At 42.0% G+C, this 20,715-nt stretch overlaps 1 protein-coding gene across 1 annotated transcript in view; it reads right to left on the reverse strand.

Annotated features, from left to right (window-relative positions):
• The window catches only part of GRIN2B (glutamate ionotropic receptor NMDA type subunit 2B), a 417,341-nt gene that overhangs the window by 99,304 nt on the left and 297,322 nt on the right, over positions 1-20,715 (reverse strand). Inside the window, exon 6 of the mRNA XM_060658319.3 lies at positions 15,731-15,845. Coding sequence (XP_060514302.1) covers positions 15,731-15,845 — 115 coding nt within the window. The remainder of the gene's footprint in view (positions 1-15,730; positions 15,846-20,715) is intronic.

Raw genomic sequence — 20,715 nt, forward strand, 5'->3', positions numbered from 1 at the left:
ACCTCTTTTCTTGACTCTGCTTTTTTTTTTTTTTTTTTCCTTTCTGTTTCCTGGCTTTGGTTTCATCAGAATAGCATGACAGAAGCCTTCTTGCTTTCTCACTACACTCAGACTCTATCACTCTCTAATTGTTATCGGTTTTCTGTTCCTTCGTTAAGATGTGACATTTGCCCACCCCTCCCCACCCCCCCAGCCCACCACTTCATTTCTAATTTCAGCTTTTCCTATTCCACATTCTTTCATTTGCCCACCCCCTTCCTTCATTCTCCTGGTCTCCCGGCTGAGTTTTTCCTCTGCCTGAAGCCTTCATTTCTCCACTAGGAAATGCCCCTGGATCATTCAAATTCCCCTTGAATGCTCACACCTATGAAGCCTTTCCAGGTTATTCATCCAGTTGGGATTAGCTGTTACTTTGCCAAGTAAAAAAGACAAATACACACCCTTTATAAGACTAACACTTTTTAAGGCATCAAAAGTTTGTATTTCTGTATTTCACTGTCTCACAAATAGAAAGACCGTCAGAATAGGTAATTTCTTTTTCCTTCTACAATTGTAAGGTGGATTTGGAAAATCGGTACAATATAGAACTATAATTGCCCAGGACAGGGAGGCATTTTTAGACTGTACTCAGAATTCTCAGCTGCCCCCTAGAGACTCCAAGGTGAACTGCAGCCAGCCATCAAAAGCGCTCCATAAATCCCCAATTCCTTAAAACTTGAATGTACCCATTCTCAAGGTATACATTCTAGATCTTAAGCTGGGACTGAATGTTTTCTGAATTCACTTCTGCTCTGTGAGTCGCAAACTCCCATATCCCAATCAGGTAGGTCATTAATAAAAGCGATGGGACATGGTGGGAGGCTGTACTGAACTGGAGAGCTGGAGAACGTGTATGCCATCCAAAGGAGGCTACACCCCTCAGCTCCAGCCGAATGTGAGCCCGGTGTTGCCACTCTCCTGATTCTTCAGGAAATCCAGAAATCTGGAGATCGAAGGGGAATCTCTAAATATTTAAGTACCCAAAGCAATTTAACCTCAAATACACCTCTCTTAAGCCACATAGAACATGTCTGTGATCCAAAAGCAGTCTCTGGACTGCTAGCTTGTCACCTTTCCTCAAGATCCTCAATAGGTCTTCCTATAGTGTCACATCATGACCTCCAGGGTCAAATGGAGAAAATGGAGGAAGCAATTGCCACAACAGGTGCAAAAGAGTGGAGCACCTGCACCCCTTGGAGCAGGTGAGGGTAGGCAACTTCCTAAATACAGTTCTTACTAAACGATGAGGCCTAGTAGGTCTTGATTATTTGGAAAAATCAAACATCAATACTGGAATGTTTATAGCCTGATGTGTCAAGTTACAAAGTTCACATCCCAATTCTCCGAAACCTAGAAACAAATGGAAGACCAAATACTATCCACATTCCTCTGCGGCTCAGAAGGGGGTCTATAGTCTCGACACAGTATCTACATACAGTTTAAGTGGAGGTCTTCTGGGCATAATATGAAATACTTTTACATCAAGTTGCCAGTTAAATTTCTTACAACTGCCATTGGACATATTCCTTAGGAATTAAACTGGCAACTTATTTAAGATAATAAAGCCATTTCCAAAAGCCCCTTTGAGGGATGACATCATGTGGCTGAGAGCCATTGCACCCTATCTCGCCACCTCAATAGCACTTGGTATCATCTGAAATGATCCTGTTTATTTGTTGCTGTGTTTGTTGTGTGACCTTCCTTAACAAGACATAAACACCTCCAGGGCAGGGAACTTGTTGGTCTCATTACTGTTTACCCTATGCCCAGAACAGTGCCTGGCACTTGGTAAGGGTTCTGGAGATATTTGCTGAATGGATAAACCCAGACTTCCAGCCTAATATCAGGGAGTTTCTGTAGCAGTGATCAAAGATGACAAGTAATTCAGAATCTCCCGGAGTGAGCGGCACAGGCCTTAACTCTTTCTTGCCATGCTTCTGGATCTGTCCCTCACTTTATGAAGGGATAAAGATTTTTTACTTCGCAGTTAATGGCTGGAAAATAAAATGAGAACAGAGGACAGTGACAGAGTGGCAGTCTTAAATACCCATTAAACAAATAACTTCTCTCGTTCTCTTGTCCTTGTGAATAGGAAATGTCGGTGATAAACTATCCCTGCATTTTATAGGTCAAAATTCAGATGGTCGGGCCTCATTTTGGGGGCTTCTGAGGTAGGACCTGAGAATCTGCATTTCAAGTAAGTTACTAGGTATGCGGATGCTATTGGTCCAGGGACCGCACTGAGGACCAGCGGCGCAAAGTGTAAAACACTACTCAGGTGTCAGTACTATCACTCCCTTTATAGCCAACCCTGACTAGGACTGTCTTCTGTGGACGGAAACCACTTTCCTTTGTGGCGGGAATTCCTTGAAGGGTTGTGGGCCAGTTACTCGCCACACGAGGAGACCATAAAGGAGGGATTGGCAGTTCTTTATCGTCAACCACAAAGTGGTGGCTGATTACACTGAAAACAAAACCCAAGGAGATCAAATGGCACAAGGACACACTACAAGCTTTCCTAAACTGTCATCACCGTTTAATGCATTTCAGTTGTTATTCAATAGTTACAGACAACCCACAACAGGATAAGTCTAAGCTGAGGAGGTTTTAAACTCACTGATGTCCCGGTGGCAGGCCCAGTGTGGACTTCTGTGCCGTGTTGTGGACTGCGCTGTGTTATTGCCGTTATTTTAAGACGCAATTTTTAGAAAATCCTTGTGCAAAAAGTTGTTTAACAATAAAGGAAGAGGGGCGCCTGGGTGGCTCAGTCGGTTAAGCGTCCGACTTCAGCTCAGGTCACGATCTCACGGTCCGTGAGTTCGAGCGCCGCGTCGGGCTCTGGGCTGATGGCTCAGAGCCTGGAGCCTGCTTCCGATTCTGTGTCTCCCTCTCTCTCTGCCCCTCCCCCGTTCATGCTCTGTCTCTCTCTGTCTCAAAAATAAAATAAACGTTAAAAAAAATTAAAAAAAAACAATAAAGGAAGAAAGCTTGCTCATTACCAATTTATCTTTGAGCAAGTCAAGAATTCTATGTATTTCCTAGCTCCTTCCTTTCAGTGACTAAGGCCAAAATCCAACTGTGTCCTGTGGGTATGTGTTGTCATTTTCCTTCGCGTTCTTGTTTTCTAGAAGCCGGTTTCAACTGTGCTACATGGGTTTTACACTACGTTCAAGTAAAGTAACTGAACGTTTGCACAACACTTGCCCCGTGCCAGATATTGTACTAAGAATTTGACATGAATTAAAACTTATTTGATCCTGACGGCAACAGTTTGAGGTAGGCACTATACTTCCCATTTTATAGATGAGAAAACCGAGGAACAGAAAGGTGGAGCACCATTGTTGATACTTCTGTGGATAAATTACTGTGCAATGTGGAGGTAAGATATGATGCCTCTTGGGTTTTAAACTGTGCCTCAAAGGTCAAGCTTAATAATCCAAGGTCAAGGGGAGAGCACAAGCAAAGACATGTGGGCATAAAAGTACAAGAGGTTTTAAAGAAAGGTCAGTGGCAATTATGCTGCCGTGCAGACTAAATGCAGAGGGGTGGAGGGCGGAGAAGATGGGAAAGTTGAATGCTGTGACTTGGGGGCTGGGGCAGGGAGCACATTTTGCCCCGAAGACGCACTTTGCAAATTTCACTCACTCAGGTACCACTGCAGCAATTTTCTCCACATCCGTGTATCACGCCGATGGTACTTTTAATTTAATATATGAAATAACCTTCCTTTTAAAATGTATTTTAAAAGTTCACATTACTGTAAATGTGAGGCAACTGTCACTTGCCAAAGACAGACAACTATAAAAATAAACACATGATTAGTTAAATAAAAAAAATACTCATCGCTCTTTAACTCATGTATCACAGTGAAACCCACAATCACATTTGGGGCAACATTTAAGTGGCAGAGATGAATCACAGAAGATTGGTGTTCCTGTTCACTGAAGTCTGCTCTTCCCTTCTCTTTCACATATATATGGATTATATATATTTCATATAAGATACAATGTAATCTTAATGAACCTTCATCTAGTTTTACATGAGATCCCTAAACTCCACTACTCCTCTCTCTTAGCTAGTCGAGTTCATAAAATATTTGGTTGATTGTGTTTTATGTAAAGCTAAGTTAAAATTTCATGTTACTCTCCCACAAAGGTTTAAGGGCTGTTTTGTAGGTCAGCTATTTTAAATTCCCCTTGGTGTTTCAACATTTCTCTACACCTTCAGCGGATGTCTGATCAATGGGGGCTGCATGGCCACAGTGCCACAGCCATGGTGGCTGCATTTGAGAAAAGCTTTGAATGCAGAAGAGCACGGGTTCCTAGAAAATCCCCTCTATGCGATCAGAATTGGACAGCTGTTTCTGTAGGTAGTTATGCCTTTGTTATTGAAACATGTTCATCGACACAGTTTTGAGGAGACAGGTTCTTGCAGTCGACTGAAAAGAGGATACATGTATGATTGTGTGTGTGTGTGTGTGTGTGTGTGTGTGTGCATGCACATGTATGTGTGTGTAATAACAGTGAGGAGGTAGAGGGAGGTAGAGGAAGGTACGGATGCAGAAAAGCCTTTTTTGTTACTGTTCTTATCTTTCTTTGCTCTCTCCCTCCCTCTCTCTCTTCTTTTTTCATTTTTGCTCATCTCAGGAAAATGTTACACTGAAATAGCCAGTCACAGTCTGGGCTAACTACTAACCATTCCCCCCTCTCAAGGGTTTCCATGGTGTGATTTGTCCTCTGGTCTACACAACTGTTTCCAAGGATATCGCTACACTCTGATCCCATTAGTTGTATTGTTATACTCTTCTGTGTGTTAAGGCACAAAGCATGCTGGATTAAAATGGAGCTGGATGTAAATGCCGACACCTAGTTCTGCCACTCATCTGTGTGGCTTTGGGCAAATCCTGTCACCTCTCTGAGTCTCAGTTTATTTATCTGTACAACTATTTGCCAAAAGTTTAATAGGAGTCAGAATGAGATCATATGCACTAAAGCTCTTCATAAGCCATATTGTTAATAAAATGCTATATAAGTATCAGATGCGCCTGTGGCCAAACCTTAATTCTAGGCTAGACTGTTCTAGAACTGTACATCTTTCCCAGCTCCTATAGGGAAAATAAAGGTTCTGTTTGTTTTAACGTTTCTATAAAGAGAATGCTGAGGTGGCTTAACTACCCACCAGAAATTCTACTTGAGAGGTACTATTCTGTTCCTTTGCCAGCAAGTGCCTTTCCCTAGGGGTTGAGTGAAGAAAAAATGGTACATATTACAGGAATAGCCAAAGACACTGATTTTAGAAGATATCCCACACCAAACCCTTGGAATAGACAAATGTGAAAGGATATCTAGAGGGGTTTGGTGTAAACATGGAATGCTGAACCCCTGGAAAATATAGCCAAGGAGAATGGTTTTCTTCCTCTCAATGTCCATTACTCTCCCCGTGACTCGTGTACATGTGTGTTCTTCTCCTAACTTGCCTCTCCAAATCACACTCGTCCTCTCACCTTCCCCCCCGCCCCCCCCCCCCCCCCCACGCTTAAGTTTAAACCTTCAGAACATTTAGCTGGCAGAGCTAAGACCTGAAAAACCTGTTGAGTCAGCAGTGGGCAGCCCTTACGTGAGGTGAGAGCCTCCAAGCCATCTGAAGTCCTCTTTCTCTCCTCCCACCTTTCTGTCTCTATATAGATATGTAATAGATAAATGTATATGTATATATATATACAGAGAGAGATGCATATGTGCATATATAACTGTTCCACATATCATGAACTAGATATACAAATACACTAATACTAATATGCTAATTAACTAGAATTAGAATGTTCACCAAATTGTGAACAGAGATAATTCTAATAGACAAAATAATAAAACCACCCCAAATAATTGGAGTTCCATGGCTACTGTGAGAGATTAGTATCCATATTTCTTTTATTATTAATAGCTTCCATTCTTTTGTAAAAAAATTTTAATGTTTGTTTATTATTTTTGAGAGAGAGAGAGCATGAGCAGGGGAGGGCAGAGAGAGAGGCAGAAATGGAATCTGAAGCAGGCTCCAGGCTGCTGGCAGCACAGAGCCTGATGTGGGACTCGAACTCAAAAACCGCGAGATCGTGACCTGAGCTGAAGTCGGACGCCTAACCGACTGAGCCACCCAGGTGCCCCAATAGCTTTCATTCTTAAAGATAATTTATTTTCTTAATGGGCCTACACCTCCTTTCAAATCTTTGTACTGCAGGCTGATTAGCAGCGTTAACATGTCAAGGTCAGAGCTTTTCTCCCCGTGTACATGGATTATGTTTACCCTGCTCCGGGCCAGCTCTCATAAATAGGTATTACAGAGAGAGAGGTTGTGTACGGACTAGTAAAAATCCATCATCATTGTAGGAAAAACTCAAAGCAGATGATCTTGTCATGCTAGGTCAATAGAGCTTGTTTGTATATGAAGGACATTCAGATATTATAGTTTTGATGTCAAACTTCAGATCTCAGCTAAAGTCAACATGCTGTGAATGCATGCAGAAAGTATTTTCTTTGGTGGAAAATACATAAAAGTATAAAGAGAATAGCACCCTGCTATAGAGGCCTGGGCAGTCTTGAGGCATATCCGCCTACAAATTAACAAGTGAGTTTAGCCAGGTGCTGCCCCTACTGGTGAAAGAAGGGGATTCTCCTCCCTTCCTCCTAGTCACTTGTGCCACAGAGAACAGAAATAGCACTAGAAAGGCTGACATACCCAAGAGTTCCTTGGGAAAAGGGGTCTGAATTTTACAAGCTTCCATCTCTCAAGAAAATGATCCCCGTATGATGAAAACTGCAGACAGACACAGACCACACGGCCAACCCCATTCTTTGTATGCTGTAACTATCAAAGAAAAATCCTCATCAGCAAAGTTAGAGGGCTACACACTCAATCAGAAGATCAAAAGGGAAAAAAAAAAAAAACCCTCCATGAGTCCTGACCGACCAGGAATCACAAAGTAGAGCCTTCCATTCCAACTGGATATGTGTCCATTGGTTATTAGCGAATTAATATAAATAACCCAAGCAATTCTCAATTTAAGGGCTTTCCTTTTTAATGTTTAGCACATTAGATAACAAAAAAAAAAAGTGTTCAAACCTTGTTACCTTGAAAAGCAGTCTTTATGGCGTCACAGCTGGATTATCAAAAACTCTGAAATTATTTTCATATGAGCATTGCATGAAATATGATATGAATAGTTTCATTTCAGTCTCTATTTAATACACGTACGTTTAGTTATGAGTGACCAGTTTAAAGAAGTGGGATACATCCTTACAATGGAATATTAAACAGTCATTAAGTTTCGCGCTTTGGATATCAGGAAAACAGAAAAAAACATCTACGATATTATAGTAAGAGACAGTAAGAGAAGAAAGTAGATTGTAAGCTGTTGTAAGTTGTATTAGCGATTCTGCCATATCTCATTGCATTGTGTGATAACATGCACACGTAGAACACCCACGGAGAAGAAGCATCAGCAAGAGACAGAGAAATATAAATGCTAATTCTTTGAATGTATATTGTATGTATATTGTGTCTTATCTCCCCCACATGTCTTTTTAAAAAGAAAAATTTTTTAGTGTTTTTATTTATTTTTGAGACAGAGACAGCAGGGGAGGGGCAGAGAGAGAGGGAGACACAGAATCTGAAGCAGGCTCCAGGCTCTGAGCTGTTAGCCCAGAGCCCGACGCAGGGCTCGAACTCACGGACCGCGAGATCATGACCTGAGCCGAAGTCGGACGCTCAACCGACTGAGCCACCCAGGCGCCCCTCCCTCAAATTTCTTTAATAAGCATCAATTACTTTCATAATAAGAAAACCATAAATGTTTTTAACCTACATAACCTAGATAAGCACAAAAGTCTTCTAACCAGTATACCACTATTTCTTCTCCAATATCACTAATGGAAAAAACGCTATAACCTAGAAATCAGACAGATAGTTCAGGGGACTCAGGAGCCAACCATAAGACAATGGTCATGAAATAAAAATAAAACGTAAACAAGATGGACGTAAGCCGTATTTTAGTTTTGGAGACACATTCCTCACTGCCTTTTGTTAAGCCAGCACTTCAGTCTCCAAGTTCAATTCTGCTTTTTCTTCCCCATCAGCATGGATAGGTTTCAGAAGTAAAGTCAACCAAGGTTATCTTGTTCTTTTATCCCATTCATTCAGTGGCTGATGACAAACACACGGAGACAACCGGCCTTTATGAAATGACATTTCTGAAGTCTCTTCCCTCACTACATCCTGCTCTTCTCTTCAAATTATTTTAGAAACGTACACTGGGTTGCAGTTTGGCATTGTGGACTGAGTCTACTAACAAGCGTTGAGACACTGGTGGTTAAGAGTACACTTTCTGCTCCTCGGGGCTGGCCCCCAGTAGTCTCTTTCTGGAACCCCAGAAAAGGGGTTAACGAATAGGGTGGACCATGACTCTGGGAGATCAGTGGATAAGAAGGGAGCACTTGGATGTGAGAGTCCAAAATAATCACAACTCAGAAAGGCAGCCAAAAACATGTAATCCAGCCACCCTGTTTGTAAGCCATGGTCATAAATATATATCAGCAGAGTCTTTACCAACCAAGCAACATGAAAGAAACATCCACCCCATTATTCAACCATATCAAAGAGTAAGATTTAAAAACCACCTTAGGTTACAGAATTTTAAGTGTCACAATGAGCAATACCTTCCTCTTTCTCTTTGCAATACCTTTGTGGGTATGTATACCGGTAAATTTTACCTTATCCTCCACCCCCACATAAATTTAATAAGCAAAATGTCTTGGGGCGCCTGGGTGGCTCAGTAGGTTAAGCGTCTGACTTCGGCTCAGGTCATGATCTCACGGTTCATGGGTTCGTCGGGCTCTGTACTGACAGTTCGGAGCCTGGAGCCTGCTTCAGAGTCTGTGTCTCCCTCTCTCTCTGGCTCTCCCCTGCTTGTGCTCTCTCTCTCCCCCTCTCTCTCTCTCTCTCTCTCTCTCTCTCTCTCTCTCTCAAAACTAAATAAACATGAAAAAAATTTAAAAAATAATCAAAATGTCTTTAGTAAGTATCTCAATAAATTATCTTTATAAGAAAACCATAAATGTTGTTCTCCTTTTTCCCCCAGCCACTAGGAAAACTACGACACTAATTTGGTGGGGTTAATGCTTGGTTCATGGTAGATGCTCAATAATTAGGTGTGGGAGAGAAGGGAAGGACAGGGAAGAAGGGGGGTGGGAAGGAGAATGGAAGGAAAACTCACAACCATGTATTTCATGTATTGTTTTTTGGGCTGCACACTGCAGAGTGATGAGGACATATCCCATTTTTAAGACTTCCAAAGTCATCCCCTGGTGTCATTAACAGTCCTGGTACTCAAAACTTCTATCAAGAAGTTCTCCCTACAGCTAATATAAATCCTCTCTGCTTGATCTTAAGCCCACTTACGCCGGTTCTGTCTCGGAGGAGAAAAACGGAACAGCTGATCTCAACACTTGGTACAATAAGTCTTCATATATTTAAAGAGAGTAAGTCATCACTTCATTGCCTTTTCTTCCTCCCCTTAACAACCCCAATTCCCATAGCCTTTCTCCATGGATCCCGTGTTCTAATCCCTTAATCCAATGATGCATATTAGTACTCAGTTCAAAGTCGGTAAAAATAGCATGTTGTCAAATGGCAGTATCGAGAGGTCCAGAACAAACACCCCCAACGTGAGGAGCTTCTGTTTCACCCCCTCAGACAACCTCTGTAAAGTCTGAAGAGAGCAGGGATGCTCCCTGGCCTCTCCTCCAAAGATGGGTGGTAGAACACAGTTTGTACAGGCCATGTTCGGGCTGTCACCAGACATTTACTGGCCTGTTCAGGAATGTCTCGCGCTGTGCTGGGCACAGGCATACGGTGAATAACCAAACGGATGTGGCTCCTATGTCATGAGCAATCTGCCAGTTTGGATGTGAATGTGCCTATGTGTTTGTATGCACACACGCAAGGGAGGAAGTGGAGTGGCTGTTTATTTTGTCTGTCAACAGCTTTCAAGTGGCACCTGCCACAGCAGCAATCAACCTCTGCTGCATCATCACCAAACTGATCATTCTGGAATATGATCACTGGAGTCGTTAGGTGCTCATCGCGCAGGGCATCCACAGCCTGGAGTTGCCGCTGTCTCCTGGATACGAAGCTATCGGAGGCATATAGCATCTCTTAACCTCTTTCATTCATCCCAGGCTTCAGATGCCAGTAGAACATTCTGTCTTATTATGTTGTTGCTGTTGTGGCTCTTGGGGGATCTTCCTTCTACCAGTTTAGTACCCTTCCTCCTCTCCCACTGTTCCATCCATTAATTCATAAATACTATTATAGGCCCAGCAGTGTGGGCTAAGTACTTTCATTTCCAGCACTCCGTTCAGTGGTGGATGTGGCTGTAATGTCTCAGTATTGCAAGCCTAAGGTGATAACTGGGATTTGGGGAGCCAAAACAATGACCCAGACAAATGGAGAATGTTTTAGTCTACATAAGGAAGGGCAATTTTCCAGTAGATGGAGGCAGAGAAGAGGGAATGCGGGCTTATAAAATACACCTGTTGTCCCTGGGGAAATGGTTTGCATCTCTGCCTGCCTTACGTCTCCTCCTGTAATTCGGACCCAGACAGTCCCTTTAAGGTCTGTTTACATCTTACAGCCTGAAAATGCACCATCATCATTTCTTGAAGTCATTACTCAGAACACACCCCCACTGCATTTCATTTTTATTATCCCCATTTTAGGAACGATTAAATGGAAGCAGAGAGCGGTAGCAATGAAGCAAATCATGAGAGGCTCTGATAAAGACAGAAGCTTGAATGCTTGCTGGAACTGCTTCTCTGTGCCAGACTATTTTTAATGCAAGTTTATGCAGCTGTCCCCCACTTAGAGAGAAGACTTACAAATGAACCCATTCTGCACGCATTTTTCCACCACCATCCCCTACCCTTTCCAACCTATCATGCTATCCCCGCATGCATGCAGGTGTGGGAAATGTTCTCCTCCACATTCCCACATACCAAAGACATTACTTGGCTTTTTGTGACTGTAATTCTGATCCAGAGATCTCTGTGCTATTCTAGCTGCCCCCATGCCTCCTTAGTGGCTATTTATACAGGATCCCATTACAAGTTCACAAGAGCAGGTGCTATTTTAAAAAAATAGGAGGTTGAGTAAATATATAGAATTTTTACATGCTTGCAGTATGTTCAGAGAAAATACGTAAGACCCTGGAAATAAGGATTTCTCTGGGGAGGAGCCTGGGGGAACTGAAGATCACAGATAAGAGGATGTTCTTTTCACTGGATACCCTTTTGTACCATTTGACTTATTACCATGTGCAAATGTTACCTTAAAAAAAGGGGGGGTGGAGGGCAGTGACTGACATTTGTTGAATACTGGCTATGTTTCAGTCACTATTAACTGGTATTTTATTATAAAATCTCCTTTAATCTTTATAACAGCCTTATGTAAAACCCTATTTTACAAAAGGGGAACGGACTCAGGTAGTATGGCCACTTGGTTTATGCAGCTGATAGACGGCAACAAGGGGCATTCATCTCTGCTCTTTCTGAGTCCAAAACCATGCTCAGTCCCAGATTACGCTACCTTGACTTCAAGTCTTTCAGAAGGAGCCAGATTTATGAGACAGTAGCTTTGAGACTATGTTTTAAAACCTGAGAGGGTATTCACATGGTTCACACCAGCATCTGAATGAGTCTTCGTCAACCTGAGGCTCCTCGTTGAAAAGTGTAAGGCCTGCCTCCTCTGGGAGGTTGGGCCTCACTGAAAATGGCGCCCACCCCGCCCGCCAGACCCTTGCTAGCACTTGGCCTGCTCACACTAGCAGTGGAGAATGTGCCTGCTCTCCCGCTCTCTTCAGTAAACCACTCCGTCCACCTGGAGGCATTTCAGGCAGAAGTGAAATGCCTGGTCAATATACTGACTCTCCTAAACATATGAATTCTTCATTTATTTAACAGCTATCTTTTGAGCCGTCACTCTAAGCCAGATACTCTTCTAGAGTATTCGGCTTATAGAGGTGAACAACGTCCTTGCTCCCAGGAAGCATCTGTCCTGGTGTGAAGAGACAGGTGATAATCAGGCAAATAGGCAAAACATCAGATAAAAAAGTATCCTGAAGAAAATTAAAACGAACTGTTGTGATAGGGTGGCTCAAGCTCTACGTTAGCTTGAGTCACCAAGGAAGGCCTTCTGAGGAGATGATATCTATCTAAATGACAAGAATGACAAATATTCCCTGGAAGCTACTGTCCTTAGAAACAAACTCAGGTTCCTTTTGTATGCTTCAGCTCCCACCCCAGTTCCATTCCAAGTGCTTACTTATTTACAACGTGAATTTTGTAATCCAAGAAGCTAGAGCCAGAAAGAGCCCTAGAAGTCGTCTTAATCTCATGCCATGATTTCAGACATGAAGAAAGAAAGATCCAGGAAAGTGAAAAGAGCAGGTCACACAGCTAGTTAAGGGCATGACCAGAAGCTGTGGGTCTTGTCTGTTGCCTCATTTTCCCCACAAATCCAGATTCCTTCTCCTTTTATCTTCCCAGCTTCCATCTCCTCCCTGTCAAATATTCACCCTGGTGCCTGCCTCTCTGGAGTCCACAGACACGAAATCTTCCCCAGAGGGCACATGGGACCCTCTGGAGTGGTATTAGAAATCCTGAGAATACAGAGGGTCCTGGGGGTCAGGGTAACAGTGGAAAAAAAAGGTTTGACTTCCCATGGTACAACTTCAGTACATCCCAGATATGCACTAGAGCTGTGCCTGGCTCCTGCCACCCGTCTCTGCCCACAAGGGAGCCCTAACAAGGGGTTCCACACTGGGGAGCCTCCTGGATCTGTGAATCCAACGAACAGTAAAGACCACTCTTCAGCAATGTTCCCTGATTGAACCAAACCGTATGAATATGTGATATTCTACGACCTCCTACCCCCTCCCAAAATGCTTTACAAAAAGATTAACCACAGAATTTCTTTAAATAACAAGCTCCCTTGTTTAAAGTACATTTAAAGTATGATCTATGAAAACTCAATCTACATAACGGTTTTATCTCCCCTCTGCCCCCCAAAAGAGGTATTACATCAAGGGCAATAACGTAAACTTGGATTCTTAATGATGGATTTTCGACTCTTGTATTATGCAATGGTTCTCATTCACCTGACACATACTTATTGAACTGCTCTATGCAACACACTTTTCCAGGTTGCTGGGAGGACAAGACGATATAAAGACACAGTCTCTGCCATCTGGAAGCACACATCCACACAACTCTAAAACAGGCAGATGGGACGGTGCTACAACAGAGGTAGGGACAACGGTTACGGGGGGCAAGGGAGCGTGACAGATTATATTTTGGTCAAAGACGAGAGAAGAAGACAGTAACAGTTTCATTGGGCTTCAAAGGACGGTTATTATTTGTATAACTGGACAACTCATTTCAGAAAAAGGAAACATGATACATGCTGTACAGGAAGCAAGACATACAGGGAAATATCTTAGAACAGAGAGAGCCCAATGTAGCTTGACGGTGAGACGAGAAACAGCAAGGGAGAGAAGACGGGCTTGGAAAGGTAGACAGGAGCCTTGAACACCAGAATAAAGTTTGGACCCAGTGCATAAACTATAGAAGCTTTGAACAAGGTTTGGGCAGAGAAAGAACATGATCAGAGTTGTGCCTTAGGAAACTCATTCTAGCAGCCATGTCCAGGACTGATCTGAATGGATAAAGGTAGGCATCTATTTAAAAAATTATCACATGCTTCCTGGATCATATAAGGAGGAATAAACTCAAGAGCTACAGCAAAGGTAGAACTGATGAGAAGGGAAGGGATGCAAATCCGAGGGAGGGTGACTAGTTTGGGAAAGGGCAGTAGTGGGAGTGGTCACAGGCCTCAGATTCCAGCCTAGAGAAGTCAGCACGAGTGACAGTAAGATCTCTTTAAGGAAGGAGAGGTGTGAGATGCCCCATCCTTGAGGCAGTAATCCTGAGTCTACTGCATAAAAGCTACCCAACTGGACATCTCTGATCCATGTACGAAGCCTCAGTTATTAATAACTCCTCTTCTGGAGATATACAGAGGTGCCTATCATACATGAGTTCCAAGAACACTTCTTAAATTATTATGTCTCTATAGCAGCAGTGAAAAGCAGCTTGATTGGAGTGCAGGGCAGGAGCCCAGGGGAAAACCATTTCTGAACAAATGATAACTCAGTAGAGGGAGAGCAACTTTAATCAAGAACACAAGGAATAATCTAAGTCTTATGGCTGTGCCATGATATAAGGAACTCCATGACAGATTGAAGTCTTTCAAGTTTAAGAATAAGGCCCCAGGTTCCCACTACGTGAGCCACACATGCTGTTTCACAGATGAGCATTCACCTAACTACCCTTCCAGGGTTCACGGACAAGACTGTGAATTTCAAGACATTTATCTCTGGTCTCTTTTCCTGGCCCTTCTTTCTGGAAATGTATAATGTGGGTTTCATTCCAGTCAGAGCCATGCTGACATCTTGAAGCCTGTTCTCAGCCAACTGAGTCCATAGAAATTGCTTTAAATTGGTGTTTCCCAACATGTTTTACAGACTATGAATTTCATGAACAAAGGGGTCTAATAATAAAATAAATTTTGAAAATATCAGAGTAAGTAAAGTTAAAGATGGCCCTTTGCTATAGACAGTATTCCTCTGAGCTTCCAAATGTTACTAGGCTCTGGGAACCTCCCAGAAGGAGAGCCTGGAGGTATGTCTCCCAACCTTATTTATCTTCAGAACCATTTTTCAGCAAAGAATCTCGAGGGACAAATGACACCTGAAGAACATATACCAGAGAAACACCAGTGCTGACATTGCTCTGGGGAGCATTTGTATTTAAGTAGGAATCGGGGATAAAATCAAAAGCGAATACCTGTTAAGTTCTTACTGTGTGCCAGGCACCTTTCTAAGTCCTTTGCATATATTAATCTATTTAATCCTCATAACAACCCTGTGATCTCAGTACTTTTATTTTTATTCTCATTTTATAGATGAAGACACTTGAAGCACAGAGTACTTAAGAGATTTGTACAAGGTCCTAAGTAGACAAGTTTGTGAGTAGAAGAGCTAGGAAGTGAACCTACGTAGTCTGGCAATCACAGAAATTAATTTCTAATGGTAGAGTTTCAGATACTGTGGTCAGCTGTCAGCGGGAGAGATCCTGAGGATAGCCTTGCATGGCAAGCCTCTGATCACAGTAAATTCAAACCCATGTGCTTGCAAATTACGTTTCATCGGCCTCCCCAGTACACTGTGTAGGACACAACTTCTGAATTATACCACTGATTTGATTTCTTCACTGAATTATGTTACATTATACATGTACACTCTTCCATTAGAATAAAGTCATGATTCACACAGCACCATAACCAATAAAAATGATAATGCATAAAGAAAATAATCTCTTGATTAACCAAAGGGCAAGAACACGAAGATGCAAGTTGGAGAAACTTTGAGTTTGAGCTTCTCCTGTACTCTCAAAGTATTGCACTCTAACTTCACAGCTCAGAGACCCAAACTAAGGTTGGGTTTGGTTTTCTTTTAATGTGTCGCAAAATTTTATGTCCCTACCCCATCTGCTTTGCTTGAGAATTGACAAAAGATATGTCCTACCCTCTCCCACTTCCTCTCCTTGTTCAGAAGGATTATCACCAGTTTCGGGTGCATCTGGTAACCATCTTCACTGAAGGACAGATTTCTTCCCTCAAAAGTGACATTGATCAGATATCTGTAAAGATAAAAGAAAACAAAGATTAAAAGTATGAAGAAGGTATGCCAAGAATAAGACAGGAAGACAGAGGGAAAGGTGAATGGAGACAGACACCTAGATAGACATACAAATATCACTGTGAAACTGTTAAGCATAGAGACATTCAAGTTTTCATTTAATAGGAATAATATGGAAAGATAAGAAACCTACTTCATTAGGTTTGTAAGGCTTAAATGAGATAACTTCCCACCGAGGCCTGGGACATAGTAAACCCTCCTTAAACATTAATGGTTATTATTCACAAAGGGAGGTCAATTAAAGGGTGGAGTCGGTAGAGAGAAGAAAGGGGGAGTGTACCAAGACAGCTTTCTGCTAAGAAAGGTGGCACACTGGAGCACAGGGTCTCTCTGCCTCTCAGAGATATGTACACACTTTTGAACTCTTGCCAAGATCCAGGCCATGCTTCTACGAGCTGTGAGAGGAGTCCAGCAGTCAGGGGTCTGGTTCCTCAGGATACATCTGGAAACTGGGGCTATTGCATTGTGTATAGTGAACAGAAAATACCGGGGGGTGGGGGGGGGGGGTTGGAGGAAGGAGGGAGAGGTATCTCAGAAAGTATTCCAGGCACAGGCACGTAAATTAGCAGTAACTCTGGAAGTAACTGGAGTCAAACCAATGAACTTATCTTCCCCCTCAACACCTGCACCTCCAGCTCACCCTTGTTCCTCTGCTGGCTGCTCCGATCTGATGAAGAGCTCCCTCACTGGGAATTCCCACAGGCGTGCTCATTACAACCACATTAGTGCAACTGTGCTGATGGTAATTAATGTTCCTTTACCATAATGGCCCAAGGAGTCAATAATGATTAGCTCAGTGTTCACATGACATGCTACTCTAGAGCCTTGGGTCTGGTGCCGTCGTGAGGTGTCTCTGCTGAGAAGCAAAAAAGGTATCTTGTAATTGCCACCAGGGTTCTAGGGGCTTCGAATTTGTGACCAACAACAGTTTCCTAACACACTGAAGGGAAGAAGAATGTATCAGGAGGCAGCTTAAAGGATCCTGTTTTAAGTCTTCTCATTCAATGAAACTGTGAGGCTCTTTGTTCTTCCAGGTAACATTAGGTTAACTAACAAGGTTGCTAAGATGCAGATCCTTCAGGCACTTATAAAAAGAATACTAGACGTCATGAACCAAACCCGCATGGACCACTTATTATTTCAAGAGCTGCCTGGGCTTTTTCAGCCTGTCATTCTCTGGTCTTATGGTCTTCACAAATGCAATCAAAAACACAGAAGGCCTCAAAAGAATAGAGGCCTCTAGAATCTCAGAATTGAAAGAGACTTTCATAGTCAACTGGTCCACCACTTCTTACAGTTTATGCTTTCCCTCTCCAACAGAAAATTGGCTCTCTCAGCCCTTCTTGTTATCACCGCACCCTCTATCATCAAGAGTGCCATCTCACTGTTGGGCAGGGTGCCTTTTTTTATTTTTTGTTTTGTTTCGTTTTGTTTTGTTTTCTACTTAAAGTTGAAATCTGCTCAGGGCACCTTGGTGGCTCAGTGGGTTGAGTGCCTGACTTTGGCTCAGTGAGTTCGTGAGTTCGAGCCCCACATCAGGCTTGCTGCTGTCAGCACAGAGCCCACTTTGGATCCTCTGTCCCCCCCCCCCCACCCCGTCCCTCCCCAGCTGCGCTGTCTCAAAAATAAACAAATATTAAAAAAAAGCAATTTACTTTCCTGAAACCCCTGGATACTGGCTCCTTCTTAGGTATTATTCAGTCTTAGTCTACTCCTTCTTCCACATGAAAGCTCTTCAACTATTCAAAGACAATTATCATGCCTACCTTGTAAAGTAAATGTTAATCTTTGAAGAAAACTTAAGCTCACTTAGTTCTACAATTTTATTTTATGTTTTTAAACATTAAAACAAATTTTTTATTATTTATTTTTGAGAGACAGAGCGGGAGTTGGGGGGAGGGGCAGAGAGAGACAGGGAGACACAGAATCCGAAGCAGCCTCCAGACTCTGAGCTGTCAGCACAGAGCCTGATGCGGGGCTCGATTTCACAAACTGTGAGATCATGACCTGAGCCAAACGAAGTCGGGCGCCCAACCGACTGAGCTACCCAGGTGCCCCTAGTTCTATAATTTTTACCTGATAGGAAACCGAAGCACTGAGAAGTCAAATTATTTGCCCAATGTCCTACAACTAATTTAGAGCAGAAATTACATTTTAAGCCATATTTCTAGTCCCATGATCTCTACTGCACCAGCCTGACATATGCTACATCAGGTTTAACATCACCAGTTCCTTCACGTAGTTATCATATGCCATGACTTCAAGCCCCCATTCTCCTTATCCCCTGGCTGCTCTTTCTGGACACTTCCAAATGGTAAAAGTGTAGTGCCTCCTAATTCAACTCAACACTCCACACAGCATCTCCTCCATCCCTTGTACTGCCCCTCATCTCTCGGGTCCATGCTGCTTGCTCAGCCCATCACTAGTTAGAAAATAATAATCAGGTCTCCTATACTTTACAACTTCAACACTCCAGCCAAAGCCCTATATAATTCATTCCAAGGAACAGAATTACAAAACCACAAAACACTTCAAACTAACAAACCAGAATTTAAGCACCCAACATAATTAACTTGGAAAATATATTCTTATTATAATAATACTGCATTGCTTAGAATAATTTCTGGAATTCTTCAGAGAAGGTTAATGAGACATGCAAAAAAATTTAGTTTTCTCTCTCTCTCTCTCTCTTTTTTTTTTAGAGGAAAGGGAGGAGGAGAAAGGGAGAAAGAGGAAGGGAAAGAGAGAGAAATTAGTTACCTAGCTTAAGCACCCTCCTTTTTCACCTGACATGGCTCTGAATAATTCTGACTTTATCTAAAAGACCTTTACAATGTTTTTTAAGAAATGTCCATTTCAGAAAGCAATTATGAGAAAAGTTCCAAAAATAAGTAATAAGAAGCATAAATGCTTCTCAAGATGACTTCTCTGAAGGGGACAGCATTGAATTGGGTGTATAAGTTTTAAAATTCAAACTGTCAGAAAATAAACTACATTCATGGGTAATGTAATTGCTCTGTAGTTAAATTTTTCTAGTTATTCCTGTTGCACATCCTTTTGATTTTTTAAATGAACTCCCTCTGGGATGTTCGCTCTCTTCCAGCTCTACAGGTCCATTTTATTCTACCTAGACACTTCTCATGTATTTTACACTTATCAAAAATATTGATACATTTTATGACAATATGCAAAATATTCTTCTCAAAGTATCCCTTAATTATTCATATCCTTCAGCAGTATGCAGATTAATCATTCACATTGTGTTTTTCTGAGTAATTCCCTCTAACGTGCCAACATTTGGCCATTAGTGAGGAGCTTGCAAATACACACCCGCCCTGAACAAGGATGCCCTTTGAATAGCAGAACAAAGCAGTCCATTCACTAGGGACAGCAAGTGTGATAAAATAATCAGGAGTGTGGTCACTTCTAGGCATGGGACTTTGGCATTTCCTCTTCAAAATGGAAACACCATTCTACCTCCTGCTTATCGGAGAAGCCCAATGTGCTAATCAAATGAAATAATGAATTAAAAAAAATCAAATGAAATAATGGATAGGAAAACTATAGAAAACAGGATACAAACATAAGGTTATTTAATGGGAAGAAATCAGAAAAAGAAATATCTTAGTGTCATTTGAATATCTAAAGGGAAGAAACTTGCCTCATTTTGGATCTTGTGAGTTAAAGTGTGATAACTACATTTTAACGAGACCCAATTATCAATGGAATACACATTGGAGGAATGGAGATTGCACTCCACGTAGGGAGGGATAAACTAGGTCAAATGGTCACATTCGTCAATTTAACTTTCCATAAGGCCTGAAAATATCCAACCACCTTTGGATCTGGCTGCACTTTGCCAATTTTGAGCATTAATTAAAACCCCAAAGCTTCCATGTGTAAATCCTTGGTAAAGGATTAAACTATAATTAAGATGCGACAGACATTCTGTTTTCCTCTAAATGTGTCATCCTCAAGCAGACAGTCAGAAAGCCTAGCTCAAGTGGCAGTCAGATTCAGAAACTCTTCCTGGAAGATTCTAGGCCCCTGGAAATCCCAGCAAGGTTTGATATATATATACACACACACACACACACACATATATATATATATATATATATATATATGTGTATATATATGTATGTATACGTATATATATATATGTGTATATATATATATGTGTGTGTGTATATATATGTATGTATACGTATATATATATACGTATACATACATATATACACACACACACATATATATATATATATATATATATTGCTTGATTTGTCTCCAGGATGCAGATGGACCCTAACGAACCTCCTTGTGTCTCATAAAGTTCTAATACTACACAGAACCTTAAACTGTTAGAACCAGAAGAAAATTTAGAAACTACCCATTGAGGGAAGGGGAAAACAGGTCCCAAGATGCTACCCTTATTTTCCAAGGTGACCTGCCCGTTCAGGACTGGAGTTCAAGTCTTCTGGTTTTCAGTTCAGTGTTCTTTTCGTTATAACACCGAGTGAAGGTGAAAGCAGTTTTGTGAGCCCCAGATGTGCATTTTAGCACTCTCATGTCACGTGTCATGCCTTGGACTATGTAGATCCCTAATACAGACTGCATGAAATAAAATACATCTCATTTCCTGCTTGATTCCTTGTTGAGAAAGAGCCTCAGAACCCCGATGGGCTCAGAGCCAATACATTTGCTTTATATGGCTAAAGTCATACTCCAGTGGGTTTAATGAGGTCAAGCTGAGGTAAAAAAGCCCTTGTGCCTCTTTGACATTGACCATGCCACTCAGAGCTCATCCACTG

This window comes from Panthera onca, chromosome B4 (genome assembly GCF_046562875.1).
Source record: "Panthera onca isolate mPanOnc1 chromosome B4, mPanOnc1 haplotype 2, whole genome shotgun sequence".
NCBI classification, from domain to species: Eukaryota; Metazoa; Chordata; class Mammalia; order Carnivora; family Felidae; genus Panthera; species Panthera onca.